This window comes from Sinocyclocheilus grahami, unplaced genomic scaffold, assembly GCF_001515645.1.
Source record: "Sinocyclocheilus grahami isolate Dianchi unplaced genomic scaffold, SAMN03320097.WGS_v1.1 scaffold786.1, whole genome shotgun sequence".
NCBI lineage: Eukaryota > Metazoa > Chordata > Actinopteri > Cypriniformes > Cyprinidae > Sinocyclocheilus > Sinocyclocheilus grahami.
Genome location: NW_015505965.1, coordinates 313,427 through 332,347, shown reverse-complemented (window position 1 = coordinate 332,347; position 18,921 = coordinate 313,427). Strand labels below are relative to the sequence as shown.

Below are 18,921 nucleotides of genomic sequence, written 5' to 3'. Positions count from 1 at the left end.
TTTGGCAGTACACGGGAGAGATTGGCTTTATTAAAGTCCCCGAGAATGATTAAAACAGAGTCCGGGTGTTGTTGTTCTGTGTCTGTGATCAGATCAGCGAGTTTCTGTAAAGCGGAGCTCACGTGCGCTTGCGGAGGGATGTACACACTGACAAGAATGAACGAGCAAAACTCCCGCGGCAAATAGAACGGCTTGCAATTAATGAAGAGCTCATTCATGGTTAGTAAATAATACTACTTCATGAGATACTGAAACATGGATTTAAAAGTGTCATGCACTGTATTGATTCTACACTTACAGTATCAGACAGCACTGAGATATTATTTACATCATTTTTTTGTTTGTTGTTTTTTTGCTAACAAAATTCCAAGCAATTATATCAGATTTGCTTAAAACAACTTTCTGACGATTCATGTCTCTATTCACAGCTTCAAAATCCAAATAAGATTTGAGCTTAGGTCCACTTGGAAGTACTTCAGATCTTTTCTTTTTCTTGTCCTGCAGCCGTGAGTTGGTGAAGGACGATGACGTCTGTTAAAAAACTGCTCGTGGACTCACTGAAGGAGCTGGTAGGAGCTGAACTGAAGGAGTTTCAGTGGCACTTAGTGAATTTACATCATGAGGATTTATCAAGGTCTGAATTGGAAAAGGCAGATAGACTCGACACAGTAGATATTATGGTGGCACGTTTTGAAGCAGAAGAAGCTGTGAAGGTCATGGTGGACATCCTGAGGAAGATGAACCAGAATGATCTGGCTGAACAGTTGGAGAATGAACAAAAGCAAGGTAACATTTAATTCACTGTGACGTGATTAAATATTTACAAGTGAAACCTCTTTTCCTCTTTGCTCTGCTGATGTGTTTGTGAGATAAATGTTTCCCAGTGAGTAATTCTCTTTCTCTCCCTCACAGCTCAGGCTGAGGGCAATATGAAGACATCTGTCCCTGTTGGAGGTAATCCACAACATATCTGGAGTAAATATCGATCACTGTCTGTAAATGGAAACAAGAAAATATAACGCAAGCAGCAATTACAGGGCCATCAAAACATCAGTGCACTGCAAAAAAAAACTTTTTGTCTTGTTTCCAGCCCAGATATATAAAAATTCTTAAATCAAGAAAGATTTTCTAGACAATTATTGTCTTGTTTTCAGAAAAAAAACAAGTCAAAATTGAGTTTTTGCTTAGAACAAGCTAAATAATATGCCAATGGGATAAGCAAAATAATCTTATTTCAAACAGAAAACGAGAGTATTTTGTTTACCCCATTGGCAGATTATTTTGCTTGTTCAAGCAAAAACTCGCTTAATTTTGACTGAAAATCTTCTGAAAAACAATACAAATTTTTACTCGTCTAGTAAATCCTTCTTGAGTTAAGATTTTTTAGATGTTTTGGCTGGAAACAAGACAAGGTAAGAAAAGCATTTTTTGCAGTGTAGAAGAAAACAGTGTTTCTCCAGTGATATCCAGATCACAATGGTCTAAAACAGGCATGGGCAAACTCGGTCCTGCATGTGATACAGTTGGTTATTAAAGTTGGCCGATAGGTGGCACTGTCACCAAATTGATTCATTGTCACCAAGGCATGATTACAACCACACATGCAAAAGTTCATTGAAGCAAGTCAAAACATGTTGTAAATGCAGCCTCACATCTCGTTTGATGTGCTAGATCAGGGGTTCCCAAACTTTTCCATTCCACGACCCACCTAGACAAGTATAATCTATTTCACGACCCACCAAAATATTTGAGATAAAAAAAACAATTGACATTACTTCAAGCCTAATCTTAATACAAAGTTTAATATGACAGAAATTAAGCATTAAAGAAAAATAACGGTAACACTTTATTTTAGGGTCTCTTAAAGGGTTAGTTCACCGCAAAATGAAAATTATGCTGCGTTTTACTCACCCTCGAAGCATCCTAGGTGTATATGACTTTCTTCTATCAGACGAATCCAGTCGGAGTTATATAAAAAATTGTCTTTGATCTTTCCAGCTCTATCATTGCACTCAGCGGGTGTTGCAGTGCTTCGGTTCAAAAGACGTGAAATAAAAAGCACCTTTCCAAAAAAATGCGCAACGCTGAACTCATACGTCATCCTCCCGGAACTGCTTCTGTGTACAACTGCTGGCGCAAGCTAGATTAAAGTGATTATTAAGTTTTGAATATGGATATTTTTCTTACAAAAACGCATCGATTCACTACAGAAGGCCTTGGTTCACCCCCCGGAGCCGTGTGAGACATTTTTTTTTGTGGAAGGGTGCTTTTTATTTCACGTCTTTTGGACAGAAGCAATGCAACACCCGCTGAGTGCAACGATAGAGCTTGAAAGATCAAAGACAATTTTTAATATAACTCCGACTGGATTCATCTGAAAGAAGAAAGTCATATACACCTAGGATGCTTCGAGGGTGAGTAAAATACAGCATAATTTTCATTTTGTGGTGAACTAACCCTTTAACTAGTTGCTTATTAGCATGCATATTACTAGAATATTAGCCATTTATTAGTAGTAATTAAGCACATATTAATGCCTTATTCTACATGACCTTATTCTACATCCCTAATCCTACCCAATACCTAAACTTAACAACTACGTTACTAACTATTAATAAGCAGCAAATTAGGAATTTATTGAGGAAAAATTCGTAGTTAATAGTGAATAATTGTTCCCAAAATAACCATTTTATTTTAGAGTACAACTGTAAAATTTCACTACTAATATTTAAGGTTTAATTTCTTTGTTTACAGATGTTAAAATATGAAACGTCCGTAATCTGCGCTGCGAGTGTTGTTAAACTCATCGCAGGGTTCAGCGCAGAAAATGCATTCATGATCTTTCAGTGTGTAGGGGAGAGCGGAGCGCAACCCAACACTTTTTTTTAGCAAGGCATAAGAAGCAAAGCAGACCTATCTAAAACAGTTTTGAGATTAAAATAATTGTGAAAAAGTTAAAAAATAATAAACAGATGTGTCATTTTAAATAAACACTAAAAACCGAGATAACAATTGACTTCAGTCAGAAATTTACTTCTGCAATGGTTAAATAAATGTTCAGCAATATCTTCAAAAGATTTTTGAACTTTGGCACATTTTCTCTCTATATAGAGATATGTCAAGGAAATATTGTGAAATTTTGTCATGTGGAAATGTTTAAATCTTGTAGTGTTACAATTAACCCTACGTTTGTGCCCTGCTCACCCCGTACATGTGAAATGCTTTTTACAGACCGTTTACCGAACGAAAACAGTGCCGAGTTCAAACAGACAATAGAAATGAATGAACACAGCCTACCTGAAACCGTTTTCGTAACATTTGGATTTTCAGCTGTATGCAATCTCATGCAGAATACAGCGCATTGAAGTGAGCGAGTTTTTTCTCATTAATAATGCGGGCCGATTGAGCCTTTTAATAATGACGTTGGTCTGAGACCCTCACTGTTATTATAACTCATGCATGCCTGCGCTTCAAAACACGCAATGCATGTCTTAAATCGCGGACTTAATTGCAATTCAAAAATCGCACTAAGGATAGGCTATTGCAATTCTTAATTACCGTATTGACCCAAATATAAGACGATGTTTTTTTCTTGGAAATACATCTGAAAACGCGGTCGTCTTATATTCAGGGTCTAGACTTTGACATGTCAATAATACATCCACAACAATAGGTGGCGCCAAATACGCATAAAACGAGTGTGCCATGAAATACGTAATTTAATGCGTGTTGTAAAGATCGTGAGTAAAAACAAAAGAAAAAGAAAAAGAAAAGCTTACAGCTGCATGAGTCGTGACTGTCACGTTAGCCTGATGGGACCAAACTCTCTTTGTGATTTTAAAACGTAAGACAGTACCCAGATTTGAAGACTACAGTAAGATTTAACTTCTACTGTTAATAAGATTTTGGTAGGCTACTATTAGATGGATAGCCTAAATGTCCTAATTCAGATGGGCTACCTGTTTTGTTTTTTTCTTAATGGTATATCAAAAAGTGTATATTTTTTAAATGTGATTGTTGGTACATTTTACCAGTTTTTACCATACTTTCAAAACAAAAATTAAAATAGGAAAAATATGCAATATGAAAATAATTGAAGACAAAATGTGTTTTACTGAGAAAAAACAAGATTTGTTTTTTAAAAAGCATTTTCCCAAAAGGTACATCTGGAAAAAGGGGGGTCGTCTTATATTCGGGCCAATACGGTAATGTTGGTAGGCTATATCGTGCAGCCCTAGACTGAACTGTGTGAGTGTCATTGAAACGCAAATTTAGCTGCAGCCAAGTGACTTTGTGTGACCCACCTTGTCCCACTCTGCGACCCACAGTTTAAAAACCCCTGTGCTAGATGATGATCTCAGTCAATACAATGATTGTGATCTAGAAAGAACATGAAAAACATATACAGACATTTTTCAAATGAACCCAAGTTGTTAGATATGGACTGTGCTTAATCTGTCTTCATCAGTTATTAATAATGATGATCATGCTGATATGAAAATATTTCTCAAAAAGGGTAAATTTTTTTCTCCCTCAATCTTATTTATTTTTTTATTACAGAGCTGCAAAACTTTTTTAAAACTCACAAAACAAACATGAAGAAGAAAGCAGAATATATTTTTGAGGGCAACAAAGAAAATGAAGCAAAACTTAAGGCTGTTTACACAGAGCTGTTCATCACAGAGGGAGATATGAAAGATGTCAATAAGGAACATGAGATTCTGAAGATCAATGATGATTTCAAGAACAAAAAAACACAGGACAAACCAATCAATTGCAATGATATATTTACTGAACTGAGGAAAAACAATGAGGAAAAGATTGTTCTGACCAAGGGAGTCGCTGGCATTGGAAAAACGGTCTCTGTGCACAAGTTCATCCTGGAATGGGCAGAAGGAAAAGCCAATCAGGATATACATTGTGTGTTCCTGCTTCCATTCCGAGAGATTAACTTAATGACAAATGAAGATTTCAGTCTCCATGAGCTTCTGCTGGAATTTTATCCTGAACTGGAGGGCCTGGAGAAAACAAAGTTATATAAGGAATGTAAGTTTGCATTTATATTTGATGGACTTGATGAAAGTCGCCTGCCTCTAAATTTTAAAAGTAGATTACTGAACACTGTTGAGAAAAAAGTATCTGTAGACGCGCTGTTTACGAATCTGGTGAAAGGTAAGCTGCTTCCATCAGCTCTTGTCTGGGTGACCTCACGACCAGCAGCAGCCAATCAGATCCCTGTTCAGTATGTGGGTTTGATCACAGAAGTGCGAGGATTCACTGACCAACAGAAGGAAGAGTACTTCAGAAAGAGAATCACAGATAAGACTCAAGCCTCCACAATCATCTCACACATTAAGACGTCTCGTAGTCTCTACATAATATGCCACATTCCTGTGTTCTGCTGGATCACGGCCACAGTACTTCAGGATATTCTCAGTGAGAACAATGCAGAGAACATCAGCGCAACACTCACTGAAATGTACATTCACTTCCTGCTGATACAGATGGACATGAAGAACCAGAAGTACGATGAACAAGAAGAAACAGAACGTACAGAGCACTTACAATTAAATAGAGAGATGATTTTGAAGTTAGCCAAGCTAGCGTTTGAACAGCTGAAGAAGGAAAACATTGTTTTCAATAAGGAAGATCTGAAAGCATGTGGTATTGATGCGAGTAAAGACACTGAGTTCACAGGAATGATCGCTGAGATCTTTAAGAGGGAAGTTGGACTTTATAAGACAAAGGTGTTCTGCTTTGTGCATCTGAGTGTTCAAGAGTTCCTCGCTGCAGTGCATGTGTTCATCTGCTACCTGAACAAGAACATGCAAGAGCTTCAGTTTTTCTTTGATGAGCCAAAACAAATTGTCACATTGCAGGAGTTAAAAACCCCTGTGCTAGATGATGATCTCAGTCAATACAATGATTGTGATCTAGAAAGAACATGAAAAACATATACAGACATTTTTCAAATGAACCCAAGTTGTTAGATATGGACTGTGCTTAATCTGTCTTCATCAGTTATTAATAATGATGATCATGCTGATATGAAAATATTTCTCAAAAAGGGTAAATTTTTTTCTCCCTCAATCTTATTTATTTTTTTATTACAGAGCTGCAAAACTTTTTTAAAACTCACAAAACAAACATGAAGAAGAAAGCAGAATATATTTTTGAGGGCAACAAAGAAAATGAAGCAAAACTTAAGGCTGTTTACACAGAGCTGTTCATCACAGAGGGAGATATGAAAGATGTCAATAAGGAACATGAGATTCTGAAGATCAATGATGATTTCAAGAACAAAAAAACACAGGACAAACCAATCAATTGCAATGATATATTTACTGAACTGAGGAAAAACAATGAGGAAAAGATTGTTCTGACCAAGGGAGTCGCTGGCATTGGAAAAACGGTCTCTGTGCACAAGTTCATCCTGGAATGGGCAGAAGGAAAAGCCAATCAGGATATACATTGTGTGTTCCTGCTTCCATTCCGAGAGATTAACTTAATGACAAATGAAGATTTCAGTCTCCATGAGCTTCTGCTGGAATTTTATCCTGAACTGGAGGGCCTGGAGAAAACAAAGTTATATAAGGAATGTAAGTTTGCATTTATATTTGATGGACTTGATGAAAGTCGCCTGCCTCTAAATTTTAAAAGTAGATTACTGAACACTGTTGAGAAAAAAGTATCTGTAGACGCGCTGTTTACGAATCTGGTGAAAGGTAAGCTGCTTCCATCAGCTCTTGTCTGGGTGACCTCACGACCAGCAGCAGCCAATCAGATCCCTGTTCAGTATGTGGGTTTGATCACAGAAGTGCGAGGATTCACTGACCAACAGAAGGAAGAGTACTTCAGAAAGAGAATCACAGATAAGACTCAAGCCTCCACAATCATCTCACACATTAAGACGTCTCGTAGTCTCTACATAATATGCCACATTCCTGTGTTCTGCTGGATCACGGCCACAGTACTTCAGGATATTCTCAGTGAGAACAATGCAGAGAACATCAGCGCAACACTCACTGAAATGTACATTCACTTCCTGCTGATACAGATGGACATGAAGAACCAGAAGTACGATGAACAAGAAGAAACAGAACGTACAGAGCACTTACAATTAAATAGAGAGATGATTTTGAAGTTAGCCAAGCTAGCGTTTGAACAGCTGAAGAAGGAAAACATTGTTTTCAATAAGGAAGATCTGAAAGCATGTGGTATTGATGCGAGTAAAGACACTGAGTTCACAGGAATGATCGCTGAGATCTTTAAGAGGGAAGTTGGACTTTATAAGACAAAGGTGTTCTGCTTTGTGCATCTGAGTGTTCAAGAGTTCCTCGCTGCAGTGCATGTGTTCATCTGCTACCTGAACAAGAACATGCAAGAGCTTCAGTTTTTCTTTGATGAGCCAAAACAAATTGTCACATTGCAGGAGCTACTGCAGAAGGCCGTTGATAAAGCCATGGAGAGTAAGAGAGGACATCTGGACCTGTTCCTACGGTTTCTGATGGGCTTTTCACTGGAATCTAGCCAAAATCTGCTCAAAGGCCTGATCACACACACTGAAGACACCACAGAGAGCATCAGACAAACAACTAAATACATTAAACAAGAACAAAACAAGAATGATATCTCAGATGAAACTTCAGTCAACCTATTCTACTGCTTACTTGAGCTCAAGGATCACTCGTTATATGAGGAAATCCAGAGTTACCTCAATTCAGATGAACATCCAGGTAGAAAACTCTCATCTTCAATGTGCACAGTGCTGACCTACATACTGCTGAACTCAGAGAAGGTGCTGGATGTGTTCAACCCCAAGAGGTTCACATCAAAACAAGAAGACTACAAGAGACTCGTTCCAGCTGTGAGATGCTGCAGAAAAGCCCTGTTAGTAATTTCACTGACTGCTATTCGATTAAATGTTTTTTTTCTACATCACTAAACAATTAAATGTCATACTATTTTTGAAATATTTTCCTGTTATTGCAGAAAAATAATCTGGCTAAACATTTTGTTTTGGCAGATTTGATGGCTGTGGTCTTGATAAAACATGCTGTGAAACTGTGTCTTCTGCTCTACAATTGTCAAACTCCCATCTGACAGAGCTGGACCTGAGTAGCAATCACCTGAGGGATTCAGGAGTGAAGCTGCTCTCTGATGGACTGAAGAGTTCACACTGTCGACTGAACATACTAAGGTTTGACATTCACATTCACTGAATCACTATGTTCAAATATGTGGATAAACAGGTGTTTCATAGCTATAGCTAGCAGATATTTCCCCCTCTCTATATTGTAGTATGATTGTATCAGTGGGATTTTCTTCAAGAACACAAGGCGGGCAATGCCTACTCAAAAACCTGATGAGAAAACAGTCAGGGTTCTTCAAGCATCCTGGAAAACCTGGAATTTTACGATGCAGTTTTTCAATTATGAGAATTAAATCATATCTAAATTTCCTTATCACTTTAACTGATTTCTGAACCATACAGTAGAACTTATTTGAGTGTGAAAAAAAATCGGACAAAAATCTTCTACAGCTGTATTTTCACAGAATTGTGAGATCTAAACTCGCAATTGCAAGATATAAACTCACAAGTGCGAGATAAAAACTCGCAATTCTGACTTTTTTTCTCGCAATTGCAAGTTTAGATCTCACAATTCTGACTTTGTTTCTCACAATTCTGACTTTGTTTCTCACAATTCTGACTTTATTTCTCATAATTGTGAGATCTAAACTCGCAATTGCGAGTTATAAAGCCAGAATTGCGTGATATAAACTCGCAATTGCGAGTTAAAGTCCAAGACTGATATGTTCTCAGAATTGCAAGTTTATATCTCACAATTCTGACTTTATAACTCGCAATTGTGAATTTATATCACGCAATTCTGAGAAAAAAAGGCAGAATTGTGAGATAAAAAGTCACAATTACCTCTTTTATTTTTTATTCAGTGGCGGAAACGGGCTTCCATAGAGAGTGGATTATGAGGATGTCAATGGGAATTTTTTCCCTCAAGCAGACATAGTAAAAAAAAAAGGGGGGTTTTAAAATATAATTTAATAATAAAAAAAGCAGATGTTATATATGGGACAGTGACATGACATGCACATTTTGGTGTCCAGGTGAATCATTTCCTTTTAAAATAATTTGATACTGCAGTAAGCAAGTATGCCATTTCGAACACAGCCTGGGGATCTCTAAAACATCTTGTTTATTTTCAGAGGGCACCCTAAAGTCTTTCCAGCAGATTGTAGAGCAATATAAAGTTCCAAATTCCCATTTTTACAAATATCTTCAAATTGCGGCATTTTTTAAAACCAAAGATAGACAAAGAAGAGTTAAGAACCGAAACAACAGAGATAGAAGACCTTTTACTGAATCCAATGTGTTTAAAGGGATTAATATCAAGGGCATATGACATCTTGTCTAGTAATTGCACTTTTGCCTTGCCGGGACTGAAGGGTGTTTGGGAGAAGGATATTGGTCAAACCATTGAAGAGAATGATTGGGCTATTTTATGTGATAATATGCATCCGAAATGTACTTCTCTTGGGATCCATGAGCTCAACTTTAAAATTTTTAATAGGATATATCTTACACCGATGCGTATTAAGAAGATGTTTGTCAATGCCACAGGCCTGTGTTTAAAATTAAATGTAAAAAAGAAATGTACATTCATTCATTGATTTTGGTATGGTGAAAAAATTTGCCATATTGGAAGAAAATACATAGGATACTGAAAGATCTTCTTAAACTAAACTTTGATATGACCCCAGCGTTGTATTTATTGAATCTTAATGTGAATAGTTTGTTTTAAAAAAGATGCAATACAGTTATTTACTGTCCTGGTATATTTTGCTAAAAAAATGCATTTTGTTACTTTGGTCTGCATCACAGGCTCCATCTTTCAAAATGTCATTTAACTTATGATAAACATCAAAAATCTGACAAATTCTGGCTGATATGCTCTCCCCTTTGGGAATACATAAAAGAGCTCTCTTGATGTACATATAAGACTGTTTTTAATTTCCTGTTATAAGACTGTTTTTTTCTTTGTGCTTTTCCATTCATTTTTACTTCCTATCTTTAGGGTTTTGCACATTCTGTAACATGAATATTGTCACGAAGTGCAAACAGAACCCAAACGCAGAACATCCGGGGAGCTTAAAGGGTCATGAAACCCCAGACTACTTTTTCTGAGATTTTAGCAGAGGTGTTTGTGTTGCACATCCTAGAAGACAATGTTAGCATCCGATAATTTTAACTGTTGGAGAAAACGGGTTCATTTTAAGCTTTTTGCGCTATTTTCATCTTCCGGGTTTAAAATCTACATTGTGTTGACATCACAATTTGTGACGTGTCAATGGACTAATAGTACATCAATGACACGTCGGTGTCTATTAAATTATTCATGAGACTGCGTGTTCTTATCCTATGAGAAGACGCTTCGCTTAATTATTCACAACAGCATGTGTTGATTTGCTATGACAGACGTTTCAGACTGTGAGATGACATCGCGCACAATAACTGAGAGAAACGTTCATGGATTGAAGAAGAGTGTTTGTTTTTGCTTTGTAATAAGAGTTCGACACAAACGCGATTCATTCACTTGGTGAGCATAACCGTTTTTACAACTCTGTGACACAACCCGTCTAAAGGCTTATATAAACGCCACAGAATAAGCCTTAAAAGTTCTCAGAGGTGCAACAGCGCATTCATATACATGTTTTCAACGCAGAGTGCAAATGGCTGTGCATTTATGTGTTTTTAACTCTATGGGAGCGAAATGAAACTGTCAGAATGCAAAGCTGTGTGTGTGTGTTGTCGGTCACTCTTCTTCCCCCTCCTCTGCTCCGCTGTGCACCACACCCACTTTTTTAGCATTTTTTAAAACTATGGTGAAAACTAACCATTCATGACCCTTTAAATAAGGATATTTATTAACAAAAACAAGGAGAAAACAAAAGACCCATGATAGGGAAAATGATACAAAAACAGGGCAGCGCAAATGCACAGAAAGAAACAAGTCACTGACTGCAATCAGGGAAACAGTGAACAACATCCAAACACAAGAAGTAACGAAACAGCACAGGACTGCAAACACAGGGAGACTAAGTAGGGCAGGTAATGAGGGAGACACAGGTGGAGCAACTGAAACAATAATGAGGTAACAAGATGGGAGGGGACAGACAATAAGACAGGAGAGCACATGGCACCAACAAACACACAACAAGCCATGTGCTCACACAAAACAGTGTCCTCTGGTGGTCATCTAGGGCACACCAGCAGAATACTGTGACAAATATATGATGTAATACTGTTAATGTTATTTGATTCTGTGGGCAAACAATAAAAAAAGAGAGTACATTTCTCTCCAAACTGTGCCAGTTTTAGCATTTGGTGATAAAGAAATGAGAATCAGTAAACATGATAATTTATGTTACAATTTAAACATAAATCCATTAGAAAATGATCTAGGTGTCAAACTCATTTTCACTGAGGGCCACTTCAGCATTATGGCTGCCCTGAAAGGGCCGGTTGTAATTGTAAAGCCCTATTCGCACGGGATTAGTATTATCTGGGGACTTTGTGTGATTTTCCCCACATCGAAGCCTGTGATTTTACTCAAATTGACTGACTTTGAGAGTCCCGTTCTATGGTCCAGATGGATAAAAAAATAAAGAAACTAATATAGTTTCGTGCGCAGTGTCATTTACATTTCACCAGGTTTAAATAATATCTCAAGCTTTATGCTTGATTTATTTGTAACACATTAACCTCAAAACCTTTTCAGCTTTCTCTTTCTGCAAATTGTATGGTGTAGCGATATGATGACAGCACCCAAAATACTATCAAACACTCCAACGCAGCTCCATTCTTCGCGAAAGATGGATAAAAAGGCGCACAGCAAACAAAAACCTCGAAAAATGATATGCGACCCGCCAAATGCTGGCTGAATCACAGAGATGCCAATTCGCACGGGACTAATATTATCACAGAACCTCGGTGTTTGGCGAAATATGGTAGGTCATCTGCGGGGGAATTTTTACTTTACAAATTACAGACATGGCCGATTCGCACGGGATTAAGATCACAGACAACCTCCGCAATTATTGCAAATGACTGGAGGTCACCCCGTAATACTAATCCCGTGCGAATAGGGCTTAAGACTGTACAAATGTTACTAGTCCTTAACATATTGTTAAATAACTTTCTCTTTATTTGATTATGACTTTTTAAAGTTACATATGTTGCATATGCATTTGCAACATATTGCATAGATGTAAAAATATATGTTATTGCTCTGTGTTATTTGAACAAATCCGTTTAATTTATCAGGTTAAGAAATCCACATTACTCCATCAATCAAAGTAAATAACAAAGACAAATATCATCAATCACAAGTCATTACATTAACGTTGTTAAAAACTTTGTCACATTTGAGAGGGGCAGAACTATGGTACAACAAATAAATGTGAGCAGCTAAGAACATATGTGGCATATACAAAAACCAATGGCTGCACATAGCCTTGCAGATATGGAAGCATACGGGTAGCAAAATGCATTTTGAAATGTAATATGCAAAATGGCAATGTATTTCTGTATTTAAATTAGCATTTTCCCATACCTATGTGAAATGTTTAGTGCAAAATGAAAATTAAAAATTCAATTATATAAAATTTACATTTGCCATTTCCTACACTAGTTTTAATATGTAAATTAAACACATTTTAATACTTTATAAGTTGCAAAATTAAAATCAGCACACCTGATCCAGCTAATCAAGGTCTTTTGGATTACTAGAAACTTCCACGCGGGTGTGATTTAGAGCTGGTTCGAGCTAAACTCTGCAGAGCTGTGGCCCTCCAGGAATTGAGTTTGAGACCACTGTAATAAGGCATCATACTTTTTGTGTGTGGAGGGGTGTGACTGCCTCATTTACAATCCTAAATGGCACAAGTAAATAAGAATATTTAAGCAAACATGACTTACTATGACTAGAAGGCTGTCACATTGATGTTTAGTGATGATGCCACAATGATATCCATCAAAATGTGAAAGAGGAAATGTAAAATGCATTTGAATACTCATATGAAAACAGATGCTTTTGTTTACAAGGATTTATTTTCCCCAATTCTATATTCACTTAATATGACACACTGTACATAATTAAACTAATTTCATACTAATTTAAAAAGTTTATTTGGTAACATTGTCTAAACCACATTACACAGAAAATTGGAATGGGAAGAGAATACTTACACCATCAATTCTTTACATATATTTATATAAAAAATCATTTTAACAAAAAAAATGTGGTGGACTAGTTTTCAAAGTTGAAAAAAGATGCTGGGAGAACAGAGGAGTCATATATCATTAGACTCAAAAATATTGGTAGCCATAAATCAGTTTGTATTATTAACATTTGTTCCCTGGGCTAGCAAATTTTATACGTTAAAAGGAGTCATCGCAATTCATTGTATTCAGGTAATGATGCGTAAATAAGCTTTAAGCGACAGGTCGTCTGTAGCAATTCACCTTGCTAAAATCGCTGTATTTTACCCAACATATTTCATTCAACATTATGATATACACATTCCTTTATCAACGTTACTTACAAAAAAGCGAATAATTAACAAGAAAGAATATCTAAAAACAAGAGAATCCGCCGTAACGGTCCTTCTAGCAGCGGGAGAAAATGGCATTGGTCACATTGTGAGCGCGTGCCTCGCACATGCGCAGAAAGCGCTCCCCTTTCCCAAATCTAACCAAACTTAAAGAGTACCTATTATGCCCCTTTTTACAAGATTTAATATAAGTCTCTGGTGTCCCCAGAATGTGTCTGTGAAGTTTCAGCTCAAAATACCCCGCAGATAATTTATTATACCATGTTGAAAATGGCAATTTTTGGGTTAGAATATAAACAAGCTGTTTCTGTGTGTGCGCCTTTAAATGCAAATGAGCTGGTTTTCCCTCACCCCATATAAAAAATGTGTATATGCGGTGTTTTTACCGCATTATGAATTTGGCACTTATTATGTGGAGTTATTAACATTGTATTCAGTACCCACAATCTCACACCAAACTTCAGGCCCTGTAGGCAAGCATATATACAGATCATTTAGTAAGCAGAAATCAGAAATTTACCTTAACATATTACAGGAAGATGCTGATAACTTGACTGAATTGATGCTTGAAGAATGCACTTCCAGCAGCCATGATCGGCAGTTGAAGTTTTATTTGAACAATTTGATTTGACGAGAGTCACGAGACCGATTACTCTCTCTCTATTCAATCACGCTGCTGGATAAAAATAAAATTAATACAAGCATGTAACAAACACAAACGGAGGGAAAATAGTGGAGTAAAAGTACAGATACATCACTTAAAATGTACTTAAGTAAAAGTACACAAATTTTAACTACTCAAAAAGTAAAATTTCTGATAAAAAAAAACGACTTAATTACAGTAACGTGAGTATTTGTAATTTGTTACTTCACACCCCTGTTTACAATCCCATGAGGCCTTGGGAGAGGATTCATAAATGACATGCAAGCAACACAAGTTTCATTGTAGGTAACATGAAAAATCCATACTATATTGAAGGATGGGCAACTGTCTTGCAGAGTTTTACTCCATCCCCATCCCTTGTGTTCTCTTCACAGGCTGTGTGGGTGTAATCTCAGAGCTCAGTCTTGTGAAAGTTTGTCATCAGCTCTACAATCCTCAAACTCTGTCCTGAGAGAGCTGGACCTGAGTAACAATGACCTTCATGATCCTGGAGTGAAGCGTCTTTCTGACGGACTGAAGAGTCCAAACTCTAAGCTGGAGATATTGAGGTTTGAGTTTCAAATATTTGATTCTTTTTTTTGGAAGTTAATTACTAAAAATCACACTGTTAAGATTTATTTATGCTATCTGTATGCAATTATTGTGTTTTTCTTTTCAGATTTTCCATCTGTAATCTCACCGCTCAGTCTTGTGGGATTTTGTCATCGGTATTACAATCATCAAACTCTGTCCTGAGAGAGCTGGACTTGAGTAACAATGACCTGCAGGATTCAGGAGTAAAGGTTCTTTCTGAAGGACTGAAGAGTCCAAACTGTCAGCTGGAAATACTGAGGTAATTGGTTTTACATTAAATAATTAACAAAATGCTACCACAATTAGGCCATCTGCTCTCAGTGGAATGCCAGAACTAAAGACATCATTTGCAGGCATTTCCCCCCCCCCGTATTTCTACAGATGTCTGTAGATGTGGTTTGTAATGAGATTGAAATGGCAAAATTACCTGAAACAATAACTAAACAAACTGCAAAGCATATTTAAAATAGCTTCTGACAGCACTGAACAAGCTAGCAGCACTACAGGTGCATCTCAATAAATTAGAATATGCAAAAACTCACAATGAATGGCTGAACCCCGGACATTTTGGGCAATTTAGAAATCATGGCTGGACACATTTTTTTTAGGTTCGAAAAGAGTACATGTATGGGAAAAAGAGGACGAATGGTCACCCTATTGCACAGGCACAGGCCTCTTCTGGAAATGTCATAAACTGCTTATTATAATTACATGACCTGCTTTTGCCATCTGATTGTGGCTACATCTCTCTTCTAGTTCTATTAGATGAGTGGTGTAATTATGTCCATGCATGTATACGCCATAGGCTTATGCTTTCCCAGGGCTGTTTTTGTCATGGTACCGGAGAGTGATGAGGCGTGGACTCAAATGCAGGAGAAGAATTGTACTTTTTAATAATAAAATGAAACAAAACAAACTAAAACTACCCCGAGGGGGAAAAACAGGCAGGCTTGGGACAAAGCACAACACTGCAAGGCAGGAAACAGCAATATGGGTAGACATTACCCACACCACAAGTAACACTGATGTAAAACAACGGATCAGCACAGGACTGCAGACACCAGGAGAATAAATAGGGAGACAAACGAGGAGCAACTGAAACAAAAATGAGGTAACAAGATGGGAGGGGACAGACAATAAGACAGGAGAGCACATGGCACCAACAAACACACAACAAGCCATGTGCTCACACAAAACAGTGTCCTCTGGTGGTCATCTAGGGCACACCAGCAGAATACTGTGACAAATATATGATGTAATACTGTTAATGTTATTTGATTCTGTGGGCAAACAATAAAAAAAGAGAGTACATTTCTCTCCAAACTGTGCCAGTTTTAGCATTTGGTGATAAAGAAATGAGAATCAGTAAACATGATAATTTATGTTACAATTTAAACATAAATCCATTAGAAAATGATCTAGGTGTCAAACTCATTTTCACTGAGGGCCACTTCAGCATTATGGCTGCCCTGAAAGGGCCGGTTGTAATTGTAAAGCCCTATTCGCACGGGATTAGTATTATCTGGGGACTTTGTGTGATTTTCCCCACATCGAAGCCTGTGATTTTACTCAAATTGACTGACTTTGAGAGTCCCGTTCTATGGTCCAGATGGATAAAAAAATAAAGAAACTAATATAGTTTCGTGCGCAGTGTCATTTACATTTCACCAGGTTTAAATAATATCTCAAGCTTTATGCTTGATTTATTTGTAACACATTAACCTCAAAACCTTTTCAGCTTTCTCTTTCTGCAAATTGTATGGTGTAGCGATATGATGACAGCACCCAAAATACTATCAAACACTCCAACGCAGCTCCATTCTTCGCGAAAGATGGATAAAAAGGCGCACAGCAAACAAAAACCTCGAAAAATGATATGCGACCCGCCAAATGCTGGCTGAATCACAGAGATGCCAATTCGCACGGGACTAATATTATCACAGAACCTCGGTGTTTGGCGAAATATGGTAGGTCATCTGCGGGGGAATTTTTACTTTACAAATTACAGACATGGCCGATTCGCACGGGATTAAGATCACAGACAACCTCCGCAATTATTGCAAATGACTGGAGGTCACCCCGTAATACTAATCCCGTGCGAATAGGGCTTAAGACTGTACAAATGTTACTAGTCCTTAACATATTGTTAAATAACTTTCTCTTTATTTGATTATGACTTTTTAAAGTTACATATGTTGCATATGCATTTGCAACATATTGCATAGATGTAAAAATATATGTTATTGCTCTGTGTTATTTGAACAAATCCGTTTAATTTATCAGGTTAAGAAATCCACATTACTCCATCAATCAAAGTAAATAACAAAGACAAATATCATCAATCACAAGTCATTACATTAACGTTGTTAAAAACTTTGTCACATTTGAGAGGGGCAGAACTATGGTACAACAAATAAATGTGAGCAGCTAAGAACATATGTGGCATATACAAAAACCAATGGCTGCACATAGCCTTGCAGATATGGAAGCATACGGGTAGCAAAATGCATTTTGAAATGTAATATGCAAAATGGCAATGTATTTCTGTATTTAAATTAGCATTTTCCCATACCTATGTGAAATGTTTAGTGCAAAATGAAAATTAAAAATTCAATTATATAAAATTTACATTTGCCATTTCCTACACTAGTTTTAATATGTAAATTAAACACATTTTAATACTTTATAAGTTGCAAAATTAAAATCAGCACACCTGATCCAGCTAATCAAGGTCTTTTGGATTACTAGAAACTTCCACGCGGGTGTGATTTAGAGCTGGTTCGAGCTAAACTCTGCAGAGCTGTGGCCCTCCAGGAATTGAGTTTGAGACCACTGTAATAAGGCATCATACTTTTTGTGTGTGGAGGGGTGTGACTGCCTCATTTACAATCCTAAATGGCACAAGTAAATAAGAATATTTAAGCAAACATGACTTACTATGACTAGAAGGCTGTCACATTGATGTTTAGTGATGATGCCACAATGATATCCATCAAAATGTGAAAGAGGAAATGTAAAATGCATTTGAATACTCATATGAAAACAGATGCTTTTGTTTACAAGGATTTATTTTCCCCAATTCTATATTCACTTAATATGACACACTGTACATAATTAAACTAATTTCATACTAATTTAAAAAGTTTATTTGGTAACATTGTCTAAACCACATTACACAGAAAATTGGAATGGGAAGAGAATACTTACACCATCAATTCTTTACATATATTTATATAAAAAATCATTTTAACAAAAAAAATGTGGTGGACTAGTTTTCAAAGTTGAAAAAAGATGCTGGGAGAACAGAGGAGTCATATATCATTAGACTCAAAAATATTGGTAGCCATAAATCAGTTTGTATTATTAACATTTGTTCCCTGGGCTAGCAAATTTTATACGTTAAAAGGAGTCATCGCAATTCATTGTATTCAGGTAATGATGCGTAAATAAGCTTTAAGCGACAGGTCGTCTGTAGCAATTCACCTTGCTAAAATCGCTGTATTTTACCCAACATATTTCATTCAACATTATGATATACACATTCCTTTATCAACGTTACTTACAAAAAAGCGAATAATTAACAAGAAAGAATATCTAAAAACAAGAGAATCTGCCGTAACGGTCCTTCTAGCAGCGGGAGAAAATGGCATTGGTCACATTGTGAGCGCGTGCCTCGCACATGCGCAGAAAGCGCTCCCCTTTCCCAAATCTAACCAAACTTAAAGAGTACCTATTATGCCCCTTTTTACAAGATTTAATATAAGTCTCTGGTGTCCCCAGAATGTGTCTGTGAAGTTTCAGCTCAAAATACCCCGCAGATAATTTATTATACCATGTTGAAAATGGCAATTTTTGGGTTAGAATATAAACAAGCTGTTTCTGTGTGTGCGCCTTTAAATGCAAATGAGCTGGTTTTCCCTCACCCCATATAAAAAATGTGTATATGCGGTGTTTTTACCGCATTATGAATTTGGCACTTATTATGTGGAGTTATTAACATTGTATTCAGTACCCACAATCTCACACCAAACTTCAGGCCCTGTAGGCAAGCA

The 18,921-nt window shown here is 36.9% G+C and overlaps 1 protein-coding gene across 1 annotated transcript in view; it reads left to right on the top strand.

Moving 5' to 3' along the window:
- The first annotated feature begins 524 nt into the window (after positions 1-524).
- LOC107561645 (NACHT, LRR and PYD domains-containing protein 3-like) overlaps positions 525-18,921 on the top strand; it is a 39,415-nt gene continuing 21,018 nt past the window's right edge. The window contains exons 1-6 of the mRNA XM_016246118.1: positions 525-786; positions 913-954; positions 4,561-5,913; positions 6,114-7,890; positions 14,671-14,844; positions 14,955-15,128. Of these exons, the coding sequence (XP_016101604.1) occupies positions 525-786; positions 913-954; positions 4,561-5,913; positions 6,114-7,890; positions 14,671-14,844; positions 14,955-15,128 (3,782 nt within the window). The remainder of the gene's footprint in view (positions 787-912; positions 955-4,560; positions 5,914-6,113; positions 7,891-14,670; positions 14,845-14,954; positions 15,129-18,921) is intronic.